The sequence below is a fragment of the Canis lupus genome, chromosome 38, assembly GCF_003254725.2.
Source record: "Canis lupus dingo isolate Sandy chromosome 38, ASM325472v2, whole genome shotgun sequence".
NCBI lineage: Eukaryota > Metazoa > Chordata > Mammalia > Carnivora > Canidae > Canis > Canis lupus.
The window spans coordinates 17,505,418-17,522,259 of record NC_064280.1 but is presented as its reverse complement, the minus strand read 5'-3'; the positions used below and the strand labels follow the sequence as shown (position 1 = coordinate 17,522,259).

General features: G+C 41.2%; 2 protein-coding genes across 9 annotated transcripts in view; one reads left to right on the top strand and one right to left on the bottom strand.

Annotated features, from left to right (window-relative positions):
- The window catches only part of AIDA (axin interactor, dorsalization associated), a 32,931-nt gene extending 18,843 nt beyond the window's left edge, over positions 1–14,088 (top strand). The window contains exons 5-10 of the mRNA XM_025420946.3: positions 1,329–1,392; positions 1,602–1,708; positions 8,320–8,442; positions 10,293–10,415; positions 12,057–12,174; positions 12,294–14,088. Of these exons, the coding sequence (XP_025276731.1) occupies positions 1,329–1,392; positions 1,602–1,708; positions 8,320–8,442; positions 10,293–10,415; positions 12,057–12,174; positions 12,294–12,390 (632 nt within the window). The 3' untranslated portion in view covers positions 12,391–14,088. The remainder of the gene's footprint in view (positions 1–1,328; positions 1,393–1,601; positions 1,709–8,319; positions 8,443–10,292; positions 10,416–12,056; positions 12,175–12,293) is intronic.
- Positions 14,089–15,762: 1,674 nt separating this feature from the next.
- The window catches only part of MIA3 (MIA SH3 domain ER export factor 3), a 57,035-nt gene continuing 55,955 nt past the window's right edge, over positions 15,763–16,842 (bottom strand). For all 8 annotated transcript variants that reach the window (XM_025420935.3, XM_025420942.3, XM_025420934.3 and 5 more), the window contains one exon: positions 15,763–16,596. In XM_025420935.3, the coding sequence (XP_025276720.1) occupies positions 16,286–16,596 (311 nt within the window). In that variant the 3' untranslated portion in view covers positions 15,763–16,285. The remainder of the gene's footprint in view (positions 16,597–16,842) is intronic.

Below are 16,842 nucleotides of genomic sequence, written 5' to 3'. Positions count from 1 at the left end.
CCAAGTTAGTTTTGAAAGGCCTACCCTGTCCACCTTAGCTGAAGTTGTCCCTCTACTCCACTTAAACCCACTCATCCTGATCCTGTCCTTTGTCACACTAACCACAGTCTAACGCTTCCTGGTTAATCTCTTGGGTTTATTTACTGTCCACTTTTCCTGACTCGAATCTAAGATCCATACATGAGAGCAAGAACCCTCTGTCTTGATGACTGGAACATTGTGAGCACTCAGTGCACATTTGTTGAGAGAAAGAGAAAGGAAAGATGAGGGTAAGAGCTGGAGGGAGAGAGAGACTAAGAATGAATAAGAAGCGAGACGCAAGTCTCAGACCTTACTCCCTGAAGGACTCAGTAAGAGTGCATGTATGAGAAGTCTGAAAAACACACCTGACTCCTGTAGGAATAAGTCATAAAATTTCAACCTGTGCTCTGGGATTTCCTACTTGGGGATGACAACATATACACCTATTTTCTCTGTAAATGACAGCACTCCAAAATTAGGCTGAGGAAGTTGAGTACAAAATCATAGGAACTTTTTGGATTGCTCAGTTAATGCCATTACTTTACCTTCATGTAACTGCAGGTAGTTACTGAAAACCCATAATGCCAGATAAGAGGCACTGAATTATATATGTTTAGTAACCCTGTGAAGTATCCATATTTATAGTAGCTCTCTAAATGTAGGCACAGTTACAGGACATCTCTCTAAGTTTATATGCCAAAATGTAATCATGGACCATACCGTGATACAGACGGTGGTGGGTGCCATGTTATCTGAAGACTTCTCAAGGGTAAATCCCTCTTTGTGAATTTGTCTATGTATGTATATAATAAACTATCATAAATGGCATATAGAAATTATAACCAATTTTAACCAATTTTGTCAGTTTTATGGAGTTGGAGGGAAATCTAATCAGGACATAGTCCAAAATAAGTTCATGTACCTCTAATTGGTTATCTTTGATACCAGTCTTTTAATTGAAGTACTCCAGGGAGGAGATCTTTTCTTTCTTTGCTGCCCTGTGTCTCACCTAGGACTTGTACATCTGTTTTGGAGTTTATTTTCCATAAGGGCTCTGAGACTCTGGAACTTAATCTCCTTGGAGATCTGACGAAGTCATGGTACCTAGAGTATACTTACGGGTATTTTCTTTTGCTAAGACCTTCAATGGACCAATGTATTGTGGCTCTGACTGATGATAAGATTGGGAATTTTTTTAAAGTATTAATATGCATAGTAAAATTGATGAAAAATCAGTATTTCTAATAAAATTTTTAATTTTGATTCATGGAAGAATTTATGTATCTTTCTCTCCATTTTTATTCTAGTCCTAAAGAATATTCTTACATATAATAAAGAGTTCCCATTTGATGTTCAACCTGTCCCTTTAAGGTAAAATAAATATGCACCAATATTTGTCTTCCTATTTATTATTTTGTACCTGGTTTTCAGATATTTCTGCATTTTTTATATCAGTATTAGTATTTTTAATATATCAACATTTTTATGTCTACATTTTTTGTATTCATGTCTTTTGACTCTGATGCCTCTCATAGGGTAGTTTTGTAGCTCACTGTTTTTTTCTGCCATTTTGCATGTAGAAGAATTTTAGCACCCGGTGAAGAAGAGCATTTGGAATTTGAAGAAGATGAAGAAGAGGGTGGTGCTGGAGCAGGGTCTCCTGATTCCTTTCCTGCTAGAGTTCCTGGTGAGTATCACTTATTAAAAATAGGTATAACTTGGTGTGCCTCGATGGCTCAATTGGTTAAGCATCTGCTTTTGGCTGAGGTCATGATCTCAGGGTTCTGGGATAGAGTCCCACATTGGGAATCTGCTTCTCCCACTCCCTTTGCCTGCCACTCCCTCTGCTTGTACGCGCTCTCACTCTCTCTCTCTGTCAAATAAATAAATGAAATATTTTAATAAAATAAAAATAGGCAAAACTTAATCTAAGTTTAGGGTGTTTAGAATTTATTTTGGTACTTCTACTGGGAAGTAAAACCTCCCTAAAGCTCCTGCTAATCTTAAGCAAATTTTCATAGCCATGTTATTGGCTGGAGCTATTTTATAAGAAGAGTCTGAAAGTATCTTACTGTTTTGGGATGCACAGGGCCACCCTGAAGTTCAGTGATTTGCTAGGAGGACTCATGGATTCAGCATATAGTTGTATTCACAGCTGTGATTTCTTGCCGTGAGTAAAGACAAAGAACAAAGTCAGCAAAGGGAAAAGGTGTGCAAGTGAATGAAGTCTGGAAGAAACAAGACACAAGCTTTTTTTTTTTTTTTTAAGATTTTATTTAAATCCATGGTAGTTAACATAGAATGAATTATTAGTTTCAGATGTAGAATTGAGTGATTCATCAGTTGCATGTGACACCCAGTGCTCATAACATTAGATGCCCTCCTTAATGGCCACCACCCAGTAACCCCATGAGGTGCAAGCTTCTGAGCGTCCTCTCCTAGTAGAATCACGTAGGTTGTACTACATGTAAAGTGCTGTATCTGAGGGAAGCTCTTAAGAGACTTAGTGCCCAGAGTTGTTTGTAGGGGCTGATCACATAGGCACCCTGTGCTTATTAGCACTGGCCGGAATTCCAGACTTCCAGAAGGAAAGCAGATATTCAGTGTAAACCATATTGTTTGCACAGTTTACAGATAGAGACCATTCTTATTGGGGTGGGGGATGGTGGGAATGTGCCTGAAATCCAAGTTCCCAAACTCCAGCCCAGGGGTGGCCTTGCCAGCAGGCCTTCTGAGAGTAACAGTCTCAGGCCTGCCACAACAGCTCTTTTCTGTACATTATTGTAAGCACTTCTTTGGTTAATCAAATGTAGTCATTAAAACTAGATCCAAGGGGAGTGGGTACGAAGCAAATGGTTTTTTTTCCCCATCTTGTTTTAGGAAAGGAAATAATGTTTGGCAAGCCTTTTTTATTAGCAGAAGGTCTCGATGAGGATCTTCCATTTCTGTATATGACCTGGGCAGGCACCCTGGATGAGTTTCTTGCCTCTCCAAATCACTGGCTCCCTCTGTCCTATTCTTATACATGCATAGTTTGCATGTCTGGCAAACTAATTCACTTAGGAATGATAGCAATATTCTATAAGATTATCATGCATTTTGAAATAGACCCTGGAAGCGTTACAGTAGCACTAAATATAATCTGTGTGTCATTCAGGTAACTTGCTAATAAAAATAGAATAATATTCCAGGGTTCTTAATACTTCTTGGGGAGGAGGCATCATGGAGCAGAAACAGCATAGATACTTGGGCTGGAGTCTCGGCTCTGACAGTTACTAGTTGAAGGACTTTGCTCTTGTTTCCTAAGCCAGTCTGAAGCTCAATTTCTTTCTTTATAAAATGGGAGAATAACAGTGCCTAACTCGTAAGGTTACTGTGAAGACGAAACGTGGCACTGTGGCTAAAGCTGCATCCCATGATGAATGTGGCATGACACCTGTTGTTCTGACTGTTCCCCCTCTTCAGCGGAAGGTAGCAGGACCTGTGCTGGCGCGGGGGGCGGTGGTTCCTGGGCAAGTTATAGGCACTAGAGGGAGGGAATAGCTAGTGTGAATGTTTCCTTGGTACAAGGGCATTATTTCCAATCTGCTTCACTATGAAGAGTGGTGTATTTTTCTTATTTTTGTCTTATACATGGGAAATTTCAAGTTTGCTGAGCTGCCGAGAGAAATTACTTAGCTGTTTTATTGACTGAATAATTCCCTTTTCAAAACACATATTGTAATTGATGTAGCTTCCAGTGCTATAAATTTCAGTCTGATTTGGTGGTTTGCTCACTTGCTATATTTCTAGAGCAAATAAGATCCTTAAAGTAGATGATGTAAAACCATGACACAGATTAAGCTCTTTGTGGGTTTCAGGTTGCTGAGTTGAAAAGAAACTTGTACCATAAATTAAATCCATTTGCCACATAGGATTAAGTCCGAATTACATAGATTTTTGTATTCTATAAAGCAGTGTGATATTTTGTTTCAGAGATCCAGAAAGATTACTGAACCCTTCTCTTCACTGAATTTCTTTTTCCTAAAAGTAAGAAAGAACACATGTAGTTTAACTGTATTTAATAGTTACATGAATGTTATTAAAAAGTAATTTGTAGGGGTGCCTGGGTGGCTCAGTCGGTTAAGTATCTGCCTTCAGCTCAGGTCATGATCTCAGGTCCTGGGATCGAGCCCCACATCGGGTTACCTGCTCAGCAGGGAGTCTGCTGCTCCCTCTCCCTCTGCTCCCTCATTCATGCTCTCCCTCACTCTCCCTCAAATAAATAAATAACATCTTTTTTAAAAAGTAGTTTGTAAAGTTATACCTAATGAAATCATTATTGAAATAGGAAGATGACATTTAACAGTTAATTGTAAAGCAGGAAAAAAAAAAGCTTTTCCTTATTACCCTGAGGGAATTCAACAGGATTTCCATGATGCCTAGGCAGTGTCTGCATTTTGGTGGCAAAAGTTTCTGAGAATTGTGACTTTTTATTTGTCACCACCTTTGTTCTTCTATAATTTATTGAGTTGTAAGTTTATTGTGACTTTTTAAATTTAAAGGCAGATTTACTGAAGTATCATTTACATGTATAAAATTAACACTTTTTAATATGTGGTTGTGTAAGTTTTGACAAATACATAGTTATGTAAACACTACCACTGTAAGGCTGATGAAGACTGTGTTGTATGTGATAGGATATGACTCAGTAGTTTTTTCCCATTCAAAATTAAAAATGACTTTTAGCCAACCTTTCTTGAGAAAAAGAAAGATTAAAAAAAAAATCTTAGCTTTCTTGATGCTACTTTCTCTTTTTAAAAATTTAAAAAAACTCCTAAGGCAAACATAATAAATTTCTGTTAAATAACTGTCTTTAGCCAAAATGAGATTTAATTTGTCTAATGGTAGGCTTGAGGTATACATCAGTGGCTCAGTCAGTTAAGTGTCTGACTTGGGCTCAGATCATGATCTTGGGGTCCTGGGATCGAGCCCTGCTCAGCAGGGAGTCTGCTTCCCCTCTCCCTCTCATTCTTTTCTCTCTCTCTCTCTCTGTCTCTTTCAAAAAATTAGAATTTTAAAAATAAAAAATAAAGATAGGCCTGGTAGATTTCATTTTAAATAAAGGATATAAATTTTACAACTTGTTATTTACGTCCAGAAAATTTACTGACAGTGTTGAATAGTACAGCTACTAAAATCATAAGCCAAAACAATATGAATTTTAAAATAGCCCAAGACACAATTTTTTAAGATTTTAAAAAACAGGGGCACCTGGGTGGCTCAGTGGTTGAGCATCTGCCTTTGGCTCAGGGCATCATCCCTGGGGTCCTGGGATCGAGTCCTGAATCGAGCTCTCCCAGGGAGAGCCTGCTTCTCCCTCTGCCTATATCTCTGCCTCTCTGAATGGCTCTCATGAATAAATAAAATATTAAAAGAAAAAAAAAAAAGATTTTAAAAAACATTTTCTTTTTTTTTTTTAAAGATTTATTTAATTTATTTATTTATGATAGTCACACAGAGAGAGAGAGAGAGAGAGAGAGAGAGGCAGAGACATATGCAGAGGGAGAAGCAGGCCCCATGCACCAGGAGCCTGACGTGGGATTCGATCCCGGGTCTCCAGGATCGCGCCCTGGGCCAAAGGCAGGCACTAAACCGCTGCGCCACCCAGGGATCCCTAAAAAACATTTTCTAATTGAGTGACATGTTCAAGCTCAAATATAGGCTCAGCTGTTTCAAAATTATTATACAAGTGTGATGATTTATCTCTATATAGGCTTAAATATGTGTATATATCTTTATTTTTGAAACTAAAAATAATGAAATTTATCTCTTTAATGTGGAAACAGTTTTAATATTTACTCGGGAAAAACAATCTTTCATAAAAGGAGAATCTACCATTGACTTTGACAGTTAGATAAACAGTCCCTTTTGGGGGTTGGGGAGAGCAAGTGCTTGCATGGTGGGGATGGGGCAGTGGGGAGGGAGAGAGAGAATCTCAAGCAGACTCCCTGCTGAGTGAGGAGCCCAAGGCGAGGCTTGATCCCACAACCCTGAGATCATGACCTGAGCCAAAATCATACTTGTGAAAATTGGAGCTTTTCTTTTCAGATCAAGAACAAGGCAAAAGTAAGAGTGCGTACTGTTACCTGTCTTTATTAACGTTGTCTGGAAGTCCTAGCAAGTACACTAGGACAAGAAAAATAAAAGATAAAAATCAGAAGAAAATTCTTTTATCTGTAGATGTAATGAGTATATAGTACCTGTAAAAGAAACAGAGGAGTAGTAATTAGGATTAATAAGAGAGTTTAGCATGAGCATGCATGTCTCTTTGAACGAACCAATTCTTAAGTATAGATTTTTTTAATCTATAAACAAGCAGTAATTGCTTAGAAAATAAATATTATAACATTTATTATAGTATCATAGAATATCAAATACCTAGTAATAATAACAAAAGAAGTTTAAGACCTTTGTGAAGAAAATAATAAAACTATCAAGAAATTAAGAAGTCTTTAATACATGAAAAGGTGTATTTCAGTTACTGGATTGGAAGAAGCAATTTGTAAAAGATGTGACTGTTTCTAAAGTTGATCTGAACTTCACTGCTATTCCAGTAGACTTTTTTAGAAGAACTTGACAGCTGTTTTTATACTTTACATGGAAATGCAATGGGCCAAAAGTAGTTCACTTTCAGAAAGTAATCTCAAGAGGAGAGAATTTGTTTTACCAAATGTCAAGATTTGACAAAATTACAGTGATTAGGACACCATGGTACTGATACAAGGATAGGAAACAGTCCCGTGAGACAGAACGGAAAGCCCAGAATAGCCCACACTTGATTTATGATCAGAGTGCACTGCAGATCAATAGGAGAAGTGATGGTTTGTTTTTTTTTTTTTTTTAAAGATTTTATTTATTTGAGAGCGAGAGGGAGGAAAAGAGGGTGATCAGGAGCCAGGGGGAAGGGCAGAGGGAGAAGCAAACTTCCCACCCAATGGCGCTTTGGCTTGGGATTCTCTCTCCTTCCCCTCTACCCCTCCCACTTGTGTGCGAACTCTTTCTCTAAAATGATAAATCTTTTTAAAGAAATAAGTAAGTAGTGCTGGGACAATTGTGTATCCCATGTTGGATAGAATGAAATTGGCTCCTACTATACACCAAGGATAAGTGAATTCAAAGTGGATTGTGGAATTAAATGCAAATGGAAAAATGGTTCTTACAAGATAAGAAAACACCTCATGGTCTTGGAATAGGACACAGAAAGCGGTGACTGTATGGAATTCAGGGATTAAGAAATATTGAACTTACTAACATTGAGACTTCATCATAATCAGAAGATGCCACTAATAGAGAGGAGCTTAACATGTAAAACTAAACTTTGGTGTTAGACGTCCAGAACGCACTAGAATATGTATACAGGAATATTTACAGCAGCGTTGTTCAGACAATTCTAAAAACTTGGAGCAGCTCACAATGGTAGGGAATGCTCTCGTGTGGTTCTGGGTGATTTTTCCGTCTTAAAAAATTTAATAGATATGTACGAGAGGTTTCAGATACACAGTTGCTGTTGTTGTGTATGCCATTCTCAGCAGGATTAATTTTCCAGAGAAAGATCAGACAATAGGATGCAGAAAGGGTGGGAAGTTACAATTATTTAATTAAATATGTAAACATCAAATTAAGTTATTCCATTAATAACTAAAAGATTTGTTGACTGAATCTGGTATTAAGTTTCTCAAACTTCAGGATAATAGAACAAAAGTCTAAAAAAGCTCTTTGTCAGGGCACGTGGGTGACCCAGGAGCTGAGTGTCCGCTTTCAGTCCAGGGCGTGATCCTGGAGACCTGGGATCGAGTCCCACGTCGGGCTCCCTGCATGGAGCCTGCTCCTCCCTCTGCCTGTGTCTCTGCCTCTCTCTCTCTCTCTCTCTCTGTGTCTCTCATGAATAAATAAAATCTTTAAAGTAAAATAAAATGTTCCAAAAAATAAAAATAAAAAGCTCCTTGCCTTTATTCTTCCACTTTCTATAGAGATACGAAATACACCTTCTGCCATAGGAGTAAGCGTGAAGTATAGGTACAGGAGTACGTAAAGTATGCAGGAATTGGGGCTGCCCGGAGTCAGTCGAATCTATAACAGATTTGGAAGTATTTGTCCAAAAGAATCACATTGAAGGTTTGGGAGTTCGGGGAACTAGAACCAGGCCTGGCTCGTTGCTGAGTCCGTTACGAGCAAGGCCGTATCTTCTCTGCGTTGTCCCAGTACTTGCTGTGCGGGCGCGGGCGGAGCTCACCGTTCTCGCTCTTCTCTCGCCAGGCACTTTACTACCCAGGCTGCCGGCAGAACCAGGGATGACGTCGCTCACTATCAGAATTGAGAAAATCGGTCTGAAGGATGCGGGGCAGTGCATCGATCCCTATATTACAGTTAGTGTAAAGGGTAAATAACTCGTCTGCGTTTTCCCTTCTGGCAAATTGTGTGACGTTGTTTCTCACCTGGGACGTTGGCGGGTATGGGGTGGGTCCTTGCCTCTGTGACAGTTGATTTGCATTCATCCTACAGTGAGGTAAAATCACTGGGCGGCCGTCACCGTTCCTTCACTGAATATTTCTGAATGATTTTCTAAAAATACTTCATTATTTATAACATACATGCACATTTGCTTTTGAGGATTTTTTGGTACGTTTCAATATTCTTAAAATCCCATCCAGGGTGCTGACTATACATACACACTGTCTTTAACGCCAGATACTTCCTTCCTGCCACCTTCTCAGGGTGTGTGCTTTTCTCTGCAAAGCCCCACGCTCTCCTCTTCCCGCAGACGTCCCCTTCGGGGCCCTCTGATTCCCGCTGCGGCGCCCTGGACACGGGGCCCCTGCAGGGGTGCATGAGAGCCGGGCCTCCGGTGGAGATGGGGGAGGAGGACAGCCACGTCCATAAACCTCATACCCTGAGCCTAATGCTGGGGAGATTACAGAAGCAATGTATTCCCTATGAAGTAAGCAACGTTGTCCTCAGGATTTGTTTTCTACTGTCCAGTGTGGCATGCCATTTATTCCTTGAAAACAACTTTTTGAGTCTTTGGTTTAAAACAGAATCTGCACTGATAGGATTCTTTGGTTGGTGTCAGGCATTTATACGGCACCTTACTAGCAAAGCGCCCGGCGGTCTTTTAAAAATACTTATTAAGTGATTGACAGTGAGGTTGTCACACTATTACTCAGAAATTACTGCACCATCAGTCTTCATCTACAGTTTATCTGCACTTTGAGACAAACCAAAGAAACAGATAAGGACTGAAATGGAACTTTTATCAATCATAGAAACAAATTCAGGCCCCGGGGTTCAGTAGTACCGAATAAAAGAGAAATGAATCCAGATGCAGAGAATTCTAACATAGAGACCCCACGGCCCACAGCAGTTATCGGATAGGCAGTCTGTAAAGGCCTCACTTGGGACTCACCTGGGACGGGACACAGTAAAACAGAATGTAACAAACGATGGATGTGATAGATATTATGTTACCTTTGCACCCACACTGAACTGAAATCTGTTTTTGCGTAAGTATTTTTAGGGACTGAAATAATGGAATGTACCAAATTGTTTTAAGTTCTCTAAGATAGAAGTCTGTTGAGTAATATATAAACACTCGATCACTAAATAAGTCCATGTTGAATTTGATTAAACTGGAAGATTCCTGGCTCCAGGAAAGTAAAACCATACACCCTACATAGTGTACCATCTGGCGATTATAAATCCGGTTATTTTCTAGCAGATAGAATGTAGGTATTCTGTCTAAAAAATTACAATGAAAGAGAAAGGTTTCATTGGCAGCTTTCATGTCCTTTGCTTTAGTTCTGACTGAAGTACAGCAGGACGATTCTGATAATGATCAATGAAAGGCCTTTCCATGCCATGCACTTGATCAAGGTTGGAAATGGGTAGGAGCCCCGCTGTGGAATAGTATTCATGTTCCAAATTTTTATTGCAGACAACAGTATAGTGGCATAAGGAAGACAACAGTTCTTTTCCCCTCTTAACTATAAGGATCACGCTTTTTGTTGTCCTTCAAGCTTTCTTTTGCCCCCATACATGGCCGTGCTGCCTTCCCTGGCCCTGAGGCCTCTCCCCCTACGCCCCATCCACTATTTCTGTGCCACAAACCTCTGGAAACCAGAAGCTCCCTGGGTAGGTGCTCACAGCAAAAGGAGTGTCTGCTGAGACTCTCCTCTGTGGTTCGTTTGCAGTGTCGGAGTTTATATATTTGAAACTCTTCCTTTCCTCTGTAGATCTGAATGGCATAGATTTAACTCCTGTGCAAGATACTCCTGTGGCTTCAAGAAAAGAAGATACGTACGTTCATTTTAATGTGGACATTGAGCTCCAGAAGCATGTTGAAAAATTAACCAAAGGTTGGTTTGTGATGGTAAACATTGGCTTCTTGTGGCCTGGGTTCTCCTCGTGTGTGTGTGTGTGCACATGTGTGTGCGCGCCCAGTAACCTCGTATGGTGGGCAGAAGCAACTGTCACATAGTGTTTATTGACTTGAATGAAATACCAATTTTTTTAAATGTGGGAATTAGGAACTGTATGACCTGGTTGTGTAATAAATAATAGTTATGTAATAAATGTTCTTTGATTATAACATTTCATCATCTTGAACAAAACAGAACGAAGCTCGCCTCTTACTGAAGAGTGAAGGGAGGCAGAGGCTCCCTAAGGTGCTCTGGTGGTTAAATCTCCAAGAATTGAAAGAACCGGTTTTCCCAGCTGATTTTATTGGGCAGGAAGATACCATAATTTGTACTTGGTTGGCAGAAGGATGGGAAAGGACAAAAGCACATTTATGAAAAGGTGAAGTTATGTTTCCAGGTTAGCCGGTTCCTGGGACTAACGCTTCTCCCTGCCGTGTGCCCGGCGCGGTGCCGGCGTTCTAGGACAGGACCGCAGAATCCCTCCATCACCTGGGATTCAGGTGCAGTTGTTGACTTGTCATGCTTTTGCAAGAAGCCTTCACGGGACACAGAAGTGCTTTTTGAACAGTTGCCACATTCTCTAAAATATTCGACATTTTACTTCTCAGATCTGGCGCCGGGGCCCTGCCACTGAAAGACTTGTCTCTCGGGGCTTCTCTTGGCGCAGTGGCTGCAAGTGTGCGCAGCAGCAGGCAACATAGGCAGAAAGAGAAGCAGGCTCCCTGCAGGCAGCCCGATGCGGGACTCGATCCCGGGAAGTCAGACGCTCAACCGCTGAGCCACCGAGGCGTCCCAAATAAAATCTTTTAAAAAAGAAATTAATTGTTCTTGGCTACATTGATGAGGCAACTTACTCTGTTTTAAGCTTCTTTCTGTTGGGAGAGCTTATCTGTTGGGCTTTGGGGAGATAAAAACATCTGAATTTTTCATTGCAGCTTGCTCATTGAGGGAGGAGTGGGATAGGAGTAGGCTTGCTCTTTAGGCCTTTGTCTTCCAGAATGCTGTCTGCGCACAAACGCGTAATTCCAAGAAAACCAAAACAGTGCTCTGATCACTATAAAAGGCTTTAGGAAACAGGTAACAGTTTAAAAAAAACCGAACCAGCACATGATGTATGTTCTTTGAACTCCAAAACACCCACAAACATTGAACTTTGGAGCTTTTGTTTCAGAGGGAGAAGAGTGCTTTAAGCTTGGATATTTTGACGAATTCTTATACCTCTGCTACTTACTGAGCGTCTGCGGGCAGCGTTCGTGCTTCACAAGCACCCTCTGTGTTCCTCGTGTGGTGTTGAAGGGATCCCACGTGTGCGTGAACTTATATGCGTTCTTGAGCCCGCCCAGCTTCAGGACGCGTTGCTGTGCTTTGTAGGATTGGAGGCTGTGGAGAAATGTCACTGCGTTCAGTTGAAGAGGAGTTTTAGGTGAAACCACAGTCGTGTGGTCAGAGAGACTGTCTGACAGAGGTTACTTGGTAAAATTATGCTACTCGCTCGGATGCTTCTGGTGATGGCAGAAAATGATGGGCACGCTGAAAATACACCGTCTGTGGCTGATGTGGTTTGTTTTAATTCCGTAGGTGCAGCTATCTTCTTTGAATTCAAACACTACAAGCCTAAAAAAAGGTTCACCAGCACCAAGTGCTTTGCTTTCATGGAGATGGATGAAATTAAAGCCGGGCCGATTGTAATAGAACTGTAAGTGACGCGCACGCGGGCTTCGTGCCAGTTGAGTGGTGACTCGTTCTTAGCGTGTGACTGTAGAATAGGTCCTTTGTCCGCTCTGGTAAACCATGACTTTTCTGCTGTGGTTACAGATACAAGAAACCCACTGACTTTAAAAGAAAGAAATTGCAGTTATTGACCAAGAAACCACTTTATCTTCATCTACATCAGACTTTGCACAAGGAATGACCCCGACATGAGTCACCTGGAACGTCTGTGAATCCTCCCACTCAGTAGCGACCATCCCAGCTCCGCGGAGCGCACTCGCCTCCAGCAGGCGGGGGGCAGGCCGCACGGGCGCCGGCAGGCCGGAGCGAGCCCGCCCCGCTCACAGCCCGGCACGCCACTGACACAGACGACTCCTTTGGATGCGGGCTTGTAGTTTTGAAACGTGTTTTAACTTTTATAGTGTTTGTGCAATTCATAGTCTCTTTTCCTAACTTACCACTGTTCCTGCCCTGCTTCCTGGAACAACACTGCTGTGGGTAGGACGTGCTCGTCTTCAAAATTAATACAGCAATAAGAATGTGCTAGAGTTTACACGTCCGTTCACTTCTGCTCCAGTATGCTTTTTTGGTTTTTTGAGTGAATGCCAAACTTTGAGCTGATGGGGGGAGGATCGTATGAGACTGTGTTGAGAGAAGGAATTGGATCGCGTAGGCTCCCAGGGCAGGTCAGCCCGGAGACGTACGCAGTTCCTCAGAGGTGGCCTAAATTCACCCTGCTCTCATGGTTTTCCTGTTTAGAAATCGTGTGCCTTGGCCAGATCAGTATCCCAGATGGGAGTGTTCCCAGGTCGTAGCTGTGATTTTTCCAGATGACCAGATTGTTTTTCTGAAAGAGCACATTTGTAGTCCTGTTGATTAGCTGTTCTTCCCATCACGTTATTTGTTCTGGTAGTGATTCTAGGGGTAACGATGGAACATGTCAGAGTAATTACAGATTTCTAGATGGCTTTGTAACGCCCTCTAAGTCACGTCATCTAAGCTGAGTCAGATGCTAACGAGATAGTGCAGGGGTAACTGCTGTTTTCCTGACAACTGATTGTGAAACCTTAAAGCCTGCATACCTCTTAGGTGGTGAGTATGCAAAAGCTGGAGCTCCTCTAGTTGTTTCTATATAGGTAGATAGGATTGCCATTTATTTCCTCTGTAGATATATTGACTTTCATCCATATGGGAATATGCAGGTCATTAGCTTATTATAATTTGACTATTTACATTACTTTTGACTTAATGGGGCATAAATAAAACTTTCAGAGGACACATGAGGTGGATGGATATGTGATCCGCAGAACATTAGGATGGGGGGGTTGGATGCAGACCCACACGTTCAACATTCCCCGTGTTAACGACCACTGCTGGTAGGAGGGCAATGCAGCGCCAGTACTGGGCCTGTTCCTAAACTAGTGTATTAACCCGAATCCTACTGCTGGATGTGTGCTTTTTAAAGTAGCCACAGTGAAGTGTTCTGGTCCTTATACTTCAAGAAAGCTGGTCTTTACTTCCGGTTGTCTGTCTGTTCTGTTAGAGATGGATGTTAAAAACTTGGAGCCTGAAAGAATTCACAACCAAAATTGAGTCTTGTCTGTCTTAATTAGATTAATTCCAAAAATGATTCAGTCCACAATAGCTCAAGGGGATGAAGAATTTGCCTTAATAAATTACCTTGTTTGTTCACTCAACCCTTAGACTGAGTTGTCAGCCCCCGACTGTCAGCTTCTCAAGGGGCAAGAACCACATTTTCTTCAAGTCCTGTACATGTTCTAAGGTGCTTGGCAGCGCTCTGTACCCTGTGGAGTACTCAGTACCTTCTGTCGGATGTTGCTGACGAGACCTAAAAAAATAATCCCTTAAAGTACCTACTATTAAAATGTAGCAAAACTGATCTGTTGTTGGTCTTTCTCTTTTCTCATAGACCGTAAGACATGTATGTCAGTGATAATTTGTACGAAGCCGCATCTGCTGTCGTCGACATGTATGGACTACAGTGCCTTTCAGCAGTAGTGAAGCTCGAATGGGATTAGCGTAGCTTTAATTCAGCCCTGAATGGGATGTGACAAGTGGTTATCTTGAAGCAGTAGACACAATACTGGATACTGTGCTTCCCACAAATTATTTTTTTGTTTTCCAACGGAAAAAAGCAGCTATTGGACAAGAACTGTAGTAGAAATGCTCTCATGCTGAAACACTGCTGCTTCATAAAAGATGGTTTTAGCAACCAAGCCCAGACCCCCGGTTAGCTGGAGGCCCTGTGAAAGAGCTGTGACGGGAGGGCGCCCCGGGGCCGAAGGAGGCACGGAGAGGCGGCCGCCCCAGCTCAGGTGAGCAACACTGGAATTGTTCTACAGCTTATGGACTTTCAGGAACAAGGAGAAACAGGACACACACACACACACACACACAATTCAGAGGCACAGAAGATTAGCTTTGGTTTTAAAATAGAGCTAATTTAACTTTCCTACTTGGTTATTTTTGTTATCAGGTCTATCTATTCATTACTATATAAAATTAGCGATTATACTAACTTCATTATTTTGTCCTGAGACTCACCTACTGAAAAATTATATTTGTGGATTTAACCTTATTTTACATGGTTGAAAATAACCTCTATTAACTATGCAGTGTTCCCTTCAGTTTCCTCTGTTCTTGATATTAAATGGTAAGACCTATGAATTCTCTTCCAGAGAACTATTTATGTTTTTCTTATGAGTTTTGAAGAGTTGTCTTCTTTCAATGCTCCTTATCTTTCCAAAGTGGTATCTTTTAGTAGTTTAGTGTAAAAAAAGACCTTTGTTTCAGTGAAGCTTTTGCTGCTTTTTATTTTATAGGGTATTAGAACATTAGATGTTGTAATGGTGACAAGTCATGGTCTAGGTTTCAGCAGTATCATGACACAGAACTTTGGAGAAGGGGACAGTATGCTCTAAGTGGTGAATACTACCAGCCTTTCAGAAATCTGATTAAATCTTAAACGTTGTTTTAAAAGACAGGTCATAATGGGCATAAGGGATACTTTAAATATGATGTAATATCAGGCTCAGATTTACTGATTTTTAAATAGAAATGCCAGCATTCAGATACTAATTTTGGAGTAGCACAGACGAGCCTTAGAGAATCCTAAATTGTTCTTTCTTACAGTATTACACTCTTCTGATCTTTTTTGCCTGGTTTTACCTTAAAAAACAGAGGCAAGGTATGGGAGAAATAATAGACTACTTTTGGAAAAAGGAATTCCTGCTTATGGTCACAACATAACATTCTCAGTTTTCTGTTATGCACCTTTCCTTCAAGAATGGTAAAAGCGGTAAGAGCAACAGAAAACCCAGTCAAACAGCTCCTGCTACTAATAGAAGCTCATAGCCAGGAAACCATTCTTAGTGAGCAGCTGAAGTCACCGGAACGCACCTGGGCTGGACAAGAACACGGCTGTGGTGTTCCCAGGTGACTTTAGGCTGACCCTCCTAAGCGTTGAGCAGCAGGGAGCCTGACTTGACGTGGTTTCGGAGGGGCACCAGTCTCATGAGAAAACAGTCCAATGAAGCAACAGACACTCGGGAGATACTAATAACCAAATTTTTATGAACTATTACTACAAAGAACTTCAGCAAGAAGGGAGAGAAAATTTAGTGATCTTTTAGTAAACATTTTTAGCATAACAGTCTTTGCGACCAGTATTTTAAAAAACCAAGCTAATAAACACCATTGCTCTGTGTTCAACTGGTGTACACTAAAAATAGGATAGTAAATGGAAATACATGTTCTAGCATTTCCACAGGAAATGTTCATATTTTTCATGACATTCTAAATCATTTAGCAATTACATACGCTACATTAACTAAAACACAGGTATTCTTTATTGCACATTTCAAAGTTGTAAGGAGGCTCTAGCTTATGAGGTGGTTTTTATTCAGGGGGAAATGATATTTTTCAATTGTTTGGCTCAAAAATGCACACTGCCAGGGCAGCTTAGTTCTAAAAACAAACCTTTTAAAATAAACTTTTGATTTTGAAGCCAATGAAATCCTTTACTGTAACGAATAGTGCACAGTCCACTTTCTCAGACTACACGTTAGAGGTCAGAGTCACGGGCTCTGTTTTAAAGCCTGTGAACAGTCCTGGCTACTGCCCTGGGAGGCAGGTGGAGGCTCGTCTCTGGAGCCAGAAGGCAGTAAGTCTCTTGCAGCAGGTGGAGGTGGATAATCCTGGGGACCATGGGCAGGGGGTGGTAGTCGGGTACCGGGAATAAAGTACTCTCTTGGGCCAAAAGAGCCTAAAGGTCTAAAAGGTGCATGTCCCGGTAAAAATTCTCGAGGATCAAGAGACAGGTCCCGTTTTCCAGGTGGAATGCCTGGTGCGTATTCTCTTAAGCCTAGTGGTGGACGTAAAGCAGGACCTGGAAAAATAAAAATACATATGAACACAGGCAAATGTAGAGGACTCTAGGTAGGTTAGTCTTAAATTTCTCCTGATGTCAGAGAAGAGGTAAATTTTGTGCTGATGGCCAGCCGGCCAGGAAGCCACACAGGCAGGACTTAAACACGGCTCTAGTGAGCTTGTGTTTCCTGTTACACAGGTCTGCCATCTTTCTCTCACAAGGGATTGGTTTAGTACTTGAAAGTACCCCTGGTCACAGCAAGAT